General features: G+C 36.9%; 1 protein-coding gene and 2 pseudogenes across 1 annotated transcript; all 3 read left to right on the top strand.

Moving 5' to 3' along the window:
* Positions 1–418: 418 nt before the first annotated feature.
* On the top strand, positions 419–972 carry LOC139194200 (uncharacterized; annotated as a pseudogene).
* Positions 973–3,669: 2,697 nt separating this feature from the next.
* Positions 3,670–4,236, top strand: LOC139194670 (uncharacterized). Its single transcript, XM_070819569.1, has one exon. The coding sequence runs from the start codon at positions 3,670–3,672 to the stop codon at positions 4,234–4,236; it is 567 nt and encodes a 188-aa protein (XP_070675670.1).
* A 1,600-nt stretch (positions 4,237–5,836) lies between these two features.
* LOC139194199 (uncharacterized) lies at positions 5,837–7,844 on the top strand (annotated as a pseudogene).
* The last annotated feature ends 4,833 nt before the right edge of the window (positions 7,845–12,677 follow it).

Below are 12,677 nucleotides of genomic sequence, written 5' to 3'. Positions count from 1 at the left end.
AGAGAATGCAATATCTACTTACTAGATATCCTCTCAGATTATCCTGTCTTAGAATAAGGATTCTATCCTAAAAAGTTCTATCTCACATGGTATAAATACACCCATATAGGGTTCATCTATGGAAACACAATCTATATAATTGAATTCTCTTGCTTACTGCTTGAGTCTCAAATCATTCACTAACTTGACCGTCGAAGAGCATTTGTCCGACACACCCCCTTCAACCAAGGGTTAGCTTACTGTTGTTCACTGTTCTATAGGTTGTTCCAGACTATACGGATTTTTGTGCTCAACAACCGCTTACGGAGGTGTGTAGATTTGGTTCCAACATATATCAAACTCTATTCATTCATTTCTTCACCCAAGCAAATAATTTGTAATCACGTTAGCTTCATTTTAAAAACATACATCGTGTGCAATGGCCTCCCCAATCAGTTATGCAGTGTTCATTACTTCTGAGGTATTTTGTCTCTCATTGTCTTTAGCACCATTTGCAAATGCAAGAGCATCTCAATTAGTTAGGAGTGTTTGCAAGCAAACCCAAGGCCAATTGGGCTACAACTATAAGCAGTGCATAAGATCTCTTTGGAAAGATATTCCAATTAGATCGGCAACTAACCTCTATGATCTGGATATAGCCATTCTTAAATTAGCAGCAGCAAATGCAGCACAAATCAAAGTTTCGTTTGAAAAAGCTTTCAACGCCACCGTCAAGAATTCTAATCGCACGGTAGCTCTAGGATAGTGTGTAGATTCATATGATATCATATTATGGGCTTACATTTTTGCAATGTGAGGGGCAATTTGGTCACCAGAATCCTCATACAGGACCAAGATGACCTTGTTTATTGCCAAAGAGCATTGGCCTCTGTTGGAGTTCAGCTTCTTATGCAAGTATCGACGATGAACTTTTGGGTCATGTTATATAGGGATGTTGCATTCCTTGTTACTTCCCAATCATTAAATATCTAGAAAAAGATATGTGAATAATGTATTAAAATTTGAAAGTAATTGCATACCAAAAAAAATGTATCTATGATTACTAAAATAAAAAGGAGAGAAATTTAAAGAAAGGAAAATAAATGATACGAATAACGAATATCGCCCGTATGCTATCATTGTTATGTTCCTCTTTAATTTGAATTTCTTATCATGCATTCACTTTACTCTGCATTGTCTTTAACGAAGATGAAATTATGGTATATGTATTTTCATTCAAACTTGACATCACCGTATCAGTCCGAATACAGGCTCTAACTCATTTCATTCTCGATGTCCAATTGTTGTTGAGTCGCACATCGACTATACAGAAAAGAGAAATTATAGTTTAAATATGTCAACTCCACTCCAACTAACACTAAGGCCTTATGTGGTATAAGCCCCACACATGACGGATTGTGCACATGGTAATTAACGAATTGGGGACAATATCAAGATTGTTGGAAGTGGGCTCTCGGTCTATCTCTCTGATAATTCTGCATGGTATCAGAGCCAGGGAGCGGGCCTTGTATTGCCACGTGATGGGTGGGTTCTCTTGGCCCCGCACGATGATGGTGGGTCCCTTGGCCCAATGTGTAGGTGAGTCCCCTTGGCTCCACGTGGTTACGATGTGTGGACCTCCCACGTGTGACCCACTAATTGGGTCCCACGTGAGGGGGTGTGTTGTAGACCTGGCATTCGTGTTGTATTTTTCTTGTTCGTGTCGTTTTCGTGTCATACCCGATATCTTAACGGGTCGTGTCGTGTAACAACCGTTAAAATAAACGGGTAAAATGACCCAACCCGAAATCAACCCGATAATACTAACAGGTAATATGACCCGACCCGTTACCTGTTAAGGAAAATATATTTTAAACCAATAAATAATCAAATGAAAAACATAATACTAAATAAGTACAGACATACCATATTGTCACATCCAAAACATAAAAACGTAATTTTCTTTTAACTATATTTTCACTTACCTAAAGTCTTTAATAGTTTTTTAATTAATGTAGAAGTGCAAAAAAATATAGAAAAAATATATAAATGCTCGTAATGACAAGCTTTACAACTTTCATGAAGAGCTTAACTTCGAAATTCGCCACTATAATCATATAAATCATAGATCAAAATTTAACTGTTGATTGTTGTTTACATTTACACTTCATTGTTCTCATCAAATTTTGTTTTTTCAGGTTTTATTTTTTGAAAACTTGATCTATTAGAGGGTGCAGGAAGATGAATGATTTGGATTGTTGATATTATATGCAGAATTTTACGGTTAGTGAAAATATTGCTTGATGTTTATAAAGTTTCTACAAACTATATGACATCGACTCATATTTCAGTTAATCGTAAATATCAAAGTGTGATATCCAAGATCTGAACCGTTCATCTTCTTACATCTGCTAGATGATCATGTTTTCAAAAAAGAAAATTTTAAAAATGAAATTCAGTAAGAAGAATTAAGGGTAAATGGCAATCGAAGATTAAATATAAATTTAAGGTTTATGAATTATAGTGTTGGATTTCGAAGCTGACCCCTTCATGAAAGTTATAAAGTTTGTCACTATGAGTGATTGTATATTTTTTTTTACATTTTTTACACTTCTAAAATAATTATTATTAATTTTATTAATTTTTCATTATTCATGAAGGTTTGGAGGATTTTAAAAATCTAAACGATAATGTAAGTGTAACCATTATCTACTCGTGGAGGAATAATGATGAATCACAAGTGTTTATATATTCTTTCACATTTTTCATACTTGTATGTATGTCTTCTTAGTTCTTGCCTATACAAATACTATATTAGTTTATTTTAATTTTGGACAACAACATGTTAAGTAAAATTTATCCTAGTAATGATAATAAGGAACTCTCATAATAAAAATAAATAATGACTAAAACTTTTTTTTTAAACTTATATAGAATAATAATACAAAATTATATATTTAATATAGAATATATTGTATATATTAATATGGCTATTGTATTTTATAATAAATCTTTTAGTAATTAAACTTTAAAATTATCAAAATAATATTTTTCTTAACGGGTCGAAACGGGTTACCCACGTGTATACCTGTTATTAACGGGTTCTTAACGAGTCACCCGATAATGACCCGATAAGTTATCGTGTTGACCCGAAACCCGTTATTTTCGTGTCGTTTTCGTGTCGTGTCAGAAACTGCCGGGTCTAGTGTGTTGAGTCCCACATCGGCTATACAAAAAGAGAAATTATAGTTTAAATATCCTAACCTCACTCCAACTAATACCGAGGTTTTTCTGATAAAACCTCAAACCTGACAGATTGTAGAGGTGGTAATTAACAAGTTGGAGACAATATCGGTGTTGTTAGAAGTGGGCTTTCCACCCGTCTCTCAGATAATTCTACAATTGTATGTTAGGATTGGAATTCTAGAAACCATGAAGTCCAGCTTTTGTTGTGTTTTAGTTCAAACAAAACTCACTGGAATAATGGGTTAAAGCTAGTAATTTCCATCCAATGGTTTGTTATGTAACAGAAAAACAAAAACAAAACGTACAGAAGACTGCGCTCCTAAATTTAGACCTATACCCTTCTTGGGTTGCTTATATAAATCATACTCCATTCATTCATTTCTTAACCCACGCAAATAATTTGTAATCACGTTAGCTTCAATTTAAAAACAAACTTCTTGAGTAATGGCCTCCTCAATCAGTTATGCAGTGTTCATTGCTTCCTTGCTCTTATGCCTCTCGTCGTCTCCAACACCATTTGCAAATGCAAGAGCGTCTCAATTAGTTAGGAGTGTTTGCAAGCAAACCCAAGAACAATTCGGCTATAGCTATAGGCAGTGCGTAAAATCTCTTTGGAAAGATATTCCAATTAGATCGGCAACTAATCTCAAAGATCTTGATATAGCCGTTCTTAAATTAGCAACAGCAAATGCAGCACAAACCAAAGCTACGTTTGAAAAAGCTTTCAACGCCACCGACAAGAATGCTAATGGCACGGCAGCTATAAAGCAGTGTGTAGATTCGTATGATTTTGCGTTAGGGGCTTTCGTTTTTGCAGTGCAAGGGGTCAATGACGGTGACAAATCGGTCATCGAAATCCTCACACAGGCCCAAGATGACCTTGTTCGTTGCCAAAGAGCATTGGCCTCTGTTGAAGTTCAGCTTCCTATGCCAATATCAACGACGAACTTTTGGGTCATGTTATATAGGGATGTTGCATTCCTTGTTACTTCCCAGTTATTAAATAGCTAGAAAAAGATATGCAAATAATGTATTAAAATTTGAAAGTACTTGCATACCAAAAAAAATGTATCTATGATTACTATAAATAAAAAGGAGAGAAATTTGAAGGAAAAATAAATGATACGGATAACGAATATCGCCCGTTTGCTATCATTGTTGTGTTCCTCTTTAATTTGAACTTCTTATCATGCATTCACTTTGCTGTGCATCGGCTTTAACGAAGATGAAATTATGGTATATGCATTTTCATTAAAACTTGGCATCCGTATTAGCCCAAATACAGGCTCTAACTCATTTCATTCACCATTCGATTCATGAAACTTGTGTTTCTTTATTAAAAGGGAGGGGAGATTTGAACTTGAAACCTTTTGAACCATTTCGAAGAGAACAACTACTGCACATCCAATTTTTTTCTTGTATGCGCCCATGTCTGTCTTAAAGCCCATTTTGCTTTATGACCTTTCCTTAGACAATCCAAAATAATTCAATAATCTTCTAAGACTACCTCCCTTGACTAATGATAATTTTTTCAAGAATGCAAAGTCCTCCATCATGGTCAGCATATGATTATGAAGACCTTGTTCGAGTCGCTCTTGATTTAGCAGCAACAAATACAAAAGATAGGCTTAGCTTTATAAACATTAAATCAAGAGGGATTTGAGGGAGCCTATTTAACAATATCATTTTTCGTACCGCACGGTGGTGGGTTCATTCTTGTGGCAAACATGAGATAGGCCTGGACCTCTCCATCATTTTCTTTATTTTGTATGTTTTAGCTTGTGTTTGTTATTCTTTAATTTCTGTTTGTGTGCTTTCCATTGAGCACAACGTAGTTAAATCACCATTTTGCATGTATAGTGTTGTTTAAAAAGTTTATATTGAAAAAAAGAAAAATTATACAGTTGCATTCTTGTTCAACTTCGATGTAGTAATCGTTTCTTTTTAGCAAAACTTATGAACAAGTTCAGTGCTTAAGGTATTATTATCTTAATGTTGAATTATCATTTTCGTGACTCCGTTGCTCTCCTTTGATTCAAATTTCTATTCCTATACAAAAGTTGACCCTCAAATCTTCTCTCATTGATTGTATTATTTTTAATCTAATTTCTGTCACATGGCTTGGAGGTTCCACCTAGCTTCGATTTTTGGCTTCGCCACTGCTTCATTAAACAGAAAAATATGAAGACAAACTACAAGCACCATGTGACGGCTAATTTTGAAGTCAAAATTGCAGGCGACGATGCCAGTTACGGTCAAATTGCGTTGATCTCTAGAGAGGTTAAATTACAAGATATATCTACTAGAAACCATGATGTCCAATTATATGGTTAGGATTGGAATTCTAGAAACCATGAAATCCAGCTTTTGTTGTGTTTTAGTTCAAACAAAAGTCCGTGGAAGAATGGGTTAAAGCTAGTAATTTCCACCCAATGGTTTATTACGTAATAGAAAAACAAAAACAAAAGGTACAAAAGACTGCGCTCCTAAATTTAGACCTATACCCTTCTTGGGTTGCTTATATATATCATACTCCATTTATTTATTTCTTAACCCAAGCAAATAATTTGTAATCACGTTAGCTTCAATTTAAAAACATACATCTTGAGCAATGGCCTCCTCAATCAGTTATGCAGTGTTCTCTCATCTTTCCCAACACCATTTGCAAATGCAAGAGCGTCTCAATTAGTTAGGAGTGTTTGCAAGCAAACCCAAGAACAATTCGGGTACAGCTATAGGCAGTGCGTAAAATCTCTTTGGAAAGATATTCCAATTAGATCGGCAACTAATCTCAAAGATCTTGATATGGATGTTCTTAAATTAGCAACAGCAAATGCAGCACAAACCAAAGCTACGCTTGGAAAAGCTTTCAATGCCACCGACAAGAATGCTAATGGCACAGCAACTATAAAGCAGTGTGTAGATTCGTATGATTTTGTGTTAGGGGATTTCACTTTCGCAGTGCGAGGGGTCAATGACGGTGACAAATCAGTCACCGAAATCCTCACACAAGCCCAAGATAACCTTGTTTGAGTTGAATTTCAAACATAATACCAACCCGACCAAGCAGATTAAATCCCGAAAGATTGAACCTGCTCTGATACCAAGTTGAATTTCAGAGTGCGCAACGAACGAGACTAACAAAATAATAAGAATATTATTAAACAAACGAGAATGCCGGAACGGCTACAAAACCCTAAGAGGTTATATTGTGACTAGCTTGTTTTCTAATGAATAACAAAGCACTTTATTTATAATAAACTAACCCTAACCCTAATGCTGACAGGCTAGGCCCAAACTAAACTTATAAGAAAACCCAAACAATATAATACCTAAATACTAATATTTTCCAACACCCCCTGTCAAACTTATGGTGGTATACGACATGGGTTTGCAAACAAGCAGATGCGGACTGGCTCCGTTAGGCGGACTGGCAAGCATGCAAACTTGACTTGACTTTACTTGACTTGACTGACAAACTTAACTTGATTCTTGACTTGATTTGACTGGCAAACTGGTTCTTGATTCTTGATTGGCTAGTGTTGAGAGTATGGAAAAAACCTATCACTAAACGGACAAAATTTCCATACCTCAATTGTACCAACAAACGAACAACGCCAACAACTTGTGTGGCCCAAAAACAAACTTAACTATGTTTTTTTTTTCTTGCTCGTGTGGGCCTAAAACCGACAGCAAACAATTTTCTTTTCCTTTTTTCCTTTTTTTTCTTTCTTATTTTCTTTTCCATTTTTTTCCTTACTTCCCTTTTCCGTTTTTTCGTTTTTCCTTCTTTCTGGGTTGACAAACTGGAGATGCATGCCATACACCTCCAGCATTGGTGCGGCGGCGATACAATTGCATGCACGAAGCAAGCAGACTTCGACAAGGCACAGAGGTTCAAAGGCGGTCAAGCAGGGGGCAGTCAAGCTGCAGGGTCGATTAAGCAGTGGTGTAGGCGTGATGCTCAGGCAGACGCATCCACGGCAGTGATTTCGGGGTTTCATTCAAATACAGTGATGGATCGAGGTTAAAAGTGGGTTTTGCGGCAACAATGAGATGTGGGTTTGAGGACAGTCAGCAAGACGGCGAGACAGGATCTGGATGAGGGGAAGGTTCAGGTTTTTGTTTTCTTCTGCAAACTAAACCAACGACAAAAACAAGAATACATACATACTGACAAACAGAATACCAACCCGACCAAGCAGATTAAATCCCGAAGGATTGAACCTGCTCTGATACCAAGTTGAATTTCAGAGTGCGCAACGAACGAGACTAACAAAATAATAAGAATATTATTAAACAAACGAGAATGCCGAAACTGCTACAAAACCTTAAGAGGTTACATTGTGACTAGCTTGTTTTCTAATGAATAACAAAGCACTCTATTTATAATAAACTAATCCTAACCCTAATGCTGACAGGTTAGGCCCAAACTAAACTTATAAGAAAACCCAAACAATATAATACCTAAATACTAATATTTTCCAACAGTTTGTTGCCAAAGAGCATTGGCTTCTGTTGAAGTTCAGCTTCCTATGCCAGTATCGACGACGAACTTTTGGGTCATGTTATATAGGGATGTTGCATTCATTGTTACTTCCCAGTTCTTCAATATCTAGAAAAAGATACACATGTATTAAAATTTTAAATTACTTGAGTACCCCAAAAAAATGTATCTGTGATTACTATAAATAAAAATGAGAGAAATTTGAAGAAAGCAAAAACAAATGATACAGATAACGAATATCACCCGTTTGCTATCATTGTTGTGTTCCTCTTTAATTTGAATTTCTTATCATGCATTCACTTTTTGGCCTTAACAAAGATGAAATTATGGTATATATATTTTCATTAAAACTTGACATCACTATATCAGTCTAAATACAGGCTCTAACTCATTTCATTCACCATTCGATTCACAACTTGTGTTTCTTTATTAAACGGGTGAGGAGATTTGAACTTGAAACCTTTTGAACCATTTCGAAGAGAACAACTACTGCACATCCAATTTTTTTCCTCTACGCACCCATGTCTGTCTTAAATATTTTGTTTTATGACCTTTCGTTAGACAATCCAAAATAATTCAATAATGTTCTAAGACTGCCTCCTTCGACTAATGACATTCTTTTCAAGAATGCAAAGTCCTCCATCATGGTCAGCATATGATTACAAAGACCTTGCTCGAGTTGCTCTTGAGTTAGGAGCAACAAATACAAAAGATAGGAATGGCTTTATAAACATTTAATCAAGAGGGATTCGAGGGAGCCCATTTAACAATATCATTTTTGGTACCGCACGGTGGTGGGTTCATTCTATTGGCAAACATGAGATAGGCCTGGGCCTCTCCGTCATTTTCTTTATTTTGTATGCTTTTAGCTTGTGTTTGTTTTTCTGTAATTTCTGTTTGTGTGCTTTCAACGTAGTTAAATCACCATTTTGCATGCATAGTGTTGTTTAAAGAGTTTATACTGAAAAAACAAAAGAAACATCACACAGTTGCATTTTTGAGCCATGATCAATAATGCTTGTTCAACTTCGATGTAGTAATCGTTTCTTTTTAGCAAAACTTATGAAGAAGTTCGGTGCTTTTGGTATTATTATATCAGTGTTGAATTATTATTTTTGTGACTCCATTGCTCTCCCTTGATTCAAATTACCATTCCAATACAAAAATTAACCCTCAAATCTTCTCTCATTGATTGTATTATTTTTAATCTAATTTCTGTCACTTGGCTTGGAGGTTTCTCCTAGCTTCGATTTTTGGCTTTGCCATTGCTTCATTAAATAGTAAAATATGAAGACAAACTACGAGCATCCTATGACAGCAAAATTTGAAGTCAAAATTGCGGGGGACAATGTGAGTAACAGTCAAATTGCGTTGAGCTCTAAGGAGGTTAGATTACAAGATATATCTACCATAAACCACGATGTCCAATTGTAGCTTTTGTTGTGTTTTCGTTCAAACAAAAGTCACTGGAATAATATGTTAAAGCTAGTAATTTCCATCCAATGGTTTATTACGTAACAGAAAAACAAAAACAAAAAGGTACAGAACACTGCGCTCCTAAATTTAGACCTATACCCTTCTTGACATGGCATCCTCTTAAGAGTTGTGATTACTTACAGCGCACGCTCATCCTTAGATTGTAAAGACTCCAAGACTTATAGGATTTGATTGTATCCATATCCAGATTAGATCGCGTGTCTTGTAACCTAGTGCCTTGGAATAGAGTGTGTCTTTCTGCTCCATCTAATACAACTTTCCTCGGCATCAGTAAGTCAATATCGAACTTCTTAGGTAACTTTATTCGGATCAGACTTACTCCAGCCCTGGAAAATTATGGCATCACAATTGCCCTTAACTATCCGTTTGATAAACAACACATTCCTCTTGAGGATGGATGGTTATCTAAAGATCATACCTTTCAGAGTAAGCTGCAATATGTACCTTTTTTTAGTCTTCATAAATGTGAGGTGACCTCTAATGCTGATGTGGAAGCATTTCAGATTCAGACATGCAACTTCGTGTAACATGTCTTAAAGTTTGTAATGATGAAGTATTGCATCCAATGCTTGCACACGAGAAACGGGAAATCTTCTCCGATATTCTTTGTTTATCCTAGCTATGAAATCTATTAATCCCAAGAGAAGTCGGTTTGAATTTGACGGTTAGATGATTCCACCAAATGATGCCTATATATCCTCATATCTTACTTCTTCACATTACCAATTCTAAGTTGTTCATTGTCGAAAAAAAAGGTCTAACTATTTATCCCAACCCATTTCAAAATCCTATCTCCCCTTTGAATCTTTTCTCATGGCGTCTTCAAGTAAGAAATCTAAATCAATTAGCGTTTCACCCTATAATCTTCCTTTGACAAGAGTTCATAGTCAAGAAAAAGGTGAATCTTTCGTTTAAGAGCATCATGACATTTTGAACGATTACAACATCTGGTGGGAACCCGGCCATGATATATATGCCAATTTGCCACCGTTATCAGATCCATGTCATCCTTGTACTAGGATCTACTCCTGGTTCTTGGACATGGGCCTTCGTTTTCCTCTTTCGGCTTTTATGAAAGGCATTTTGTTGTGCTCTATAACATAGCCATCTACAACCTTTCTCATGCCGCCTTCAGGCTTCTTACTTGCTTCAAGTTGCTAAATCAGTGATTCGGGGCTGAGTTACATATACCCAAGTTTAGAATGTTGCACAACATCAGACCGAGTTTGGATGGCCATTATTATTGTACGACCAGAGCTAGTCTCGATTGGGAGATATACATTTAGGACATCCTCTGCCACGACAAGGATTGGTACAATGATATACTAGTCGTTAATGGAGCCTAGGAATGAGACATTTGTGAACTATGAATCTGATTTCATCCATCCTCTAACCGACCTGGACTTCAAATATGATTTGCCTAACTTTGGTGTATGTCGTACAAACTTGATTTATCAGGCATTGCAGATTCTGACCGTTTACCGCAACTGGAAATGGCTTTTTTCCCTGAGTGCTTCACCAACTGTGGAAAAGACATATATGCCTTCCACTATTTGAGATTCCCTATAAAAGAGCCGGAGTGGGTTGATGCTTGTAGTGCCCATAGAAGAACTCATTCCTTCAAATCAACAGCAACCCTATCGTCTATTCCAAAAAAGAGAAAGCACCTTAATAGTTCTTCTTTTCATTCATGAGTTGCGACCCCTCAACCTCTATTGTTGATTAAGGACACCCAATCTGAAAGTCTCAAAGAAAAAGAGAAGACCCCATTCGAAGAAAGAGGTGCATTACTGCTCTAGCGCCAACAACTTTTAGTGTACCTGCCCCATTATCCATAGCGGATGAGCTGCCTACTTGATCTTTTCTGCCTTTACCTGCAGTGTTGCCATAGTCATCAGAGTCGAAACCCCACCTTCCTTTTTTGGTCCCCTCATCAAGTTTTTTTACCGTATCAAGCGAAGTCATTGCACCTTCCGTTGCCTCAACATTAACTTCTGCCCCTCCGTTGCAAGTGCTTGTAGATGGTCATTCCTGTCATGATAGTCTTTCGCTAATTGCCCCAATGAGGTCCTAGGGAACGACTCGTCCTCTTCTTATGATTCATCCTTCGGTTGATCAAATTGCCCTTGCTTTTGATGCTAATGGTCTTAAAAACACTGATGATGTTCGAGAGCTGCTTGGTGCTACAATTGCTCATGCCGATTTCAAGGGAGCTTGCACTTCTCTTAAAGATTTCATTATGCGGTGCTATGGAAGTCTTTGTGAGATACTTAAATTTCTTTCCTCCATTTCTTTTTGTTGATATGCATCAAATTCCCCTAATGTTCCTTGTATATTAGGCTAATGTGTGAATAAGGTTGCCTTATTCTGACAAGTAAGATGGATTCATGAGCTTGAACATATCGTGGGTCTAGAATCAGTTGTAATCCTAATCCGAAGAACTTAAGAACATGCATGCCAGGCAGCAAACTTTGGATGATGTTCATAAGGCAGAAATAACTCTGCACATTGACTTAGCTATTGTTGAGGAGGTAAAGGCCAAGGATTACCAACAAAGTTTTGAGAAGGTTGGAGATAAGCTAAGGTTAAAGAGGCAGGCTGAGGCAGAGGAGGACCAGGCTCTTATTGCTCTAAAAGAAAAGTCGAAGTGTGTGTTAGTTTCAGAGTGGAGTACTTAGGCTAGTTAGCGGGAAACTCTTTGAAAGAAGATCGAGCACTTTCGCCAAAAGGTTGATCAAAGAGATAACAAGCACATCGTGAACCTTCAGCAACTTACTGACATGCATACTTCTGAGATGTCTGCGCTTTGGGAAGATGTAACAGAAAGTACTATTATAAGTGATGACAAAAGCAGAAAGGATGACACGATATCATTGGTAAGGGAATGCCTCGTTCCTCGGATCATATGCCTCGTTCCTAGGTCCTAAAGGGGCATAAAACAAACATGAGTGGACCAAGTTAATATATAAGTAGTACTAACATATTTATTCAACAACGTACTAACCCCCAAAGTTTATGAAAACTCATATAACATAATAAGTAATAAGTTTTCCGAAAACCCTAGCATGCCATAAAACTTCATAAAACATATATCATATATAGTGTGCTTAGTAGTGGTAACAAAATCGCTCGAAGGAAGGTTATTCACCCGTAGGCAGATCATTCGCCCATAGGCAGGATATTCACCCGTAGGCAGGATATTCGCCTGTAGGAAGATCATTCACCCGTAGGCAAATCATTCGCCCGTAGGCAAGACATTCACCCATCGGATATAAGAGTTCCAAATCATACGTGAAGACATTGTACAAGCGGAAGGTGATTTCTTCGCCCCTTGCCCCAATTCTTAGGGCAAGGGCTTCAATACTTGCAACGTGGTGTTAGGAGAAGTTTCCCCTATTCCGAATTGTGTGTTCATTTCTAGTCAATCTTAAGCAAAAGTTCTTTGGAA

This window comes from Malus domestica, chromosome 03 (assembly GCF_042453785.1).
Source record: "Malus domestica chromosome 03, GDT2T_hap1".
In the NCBI taxonomy this organism is placed as follows: domain Eukaryota; kingdom Viridiplantae; phylum Streptophyta; class Magnoliopsida; order Rosales; family Rosaceae; genus Malus; species Malus domestica.
Note: the sequence above shows the minus strand (reverse complement) of the source record. Positions and strands in the feature narration are given on the sequence as shown.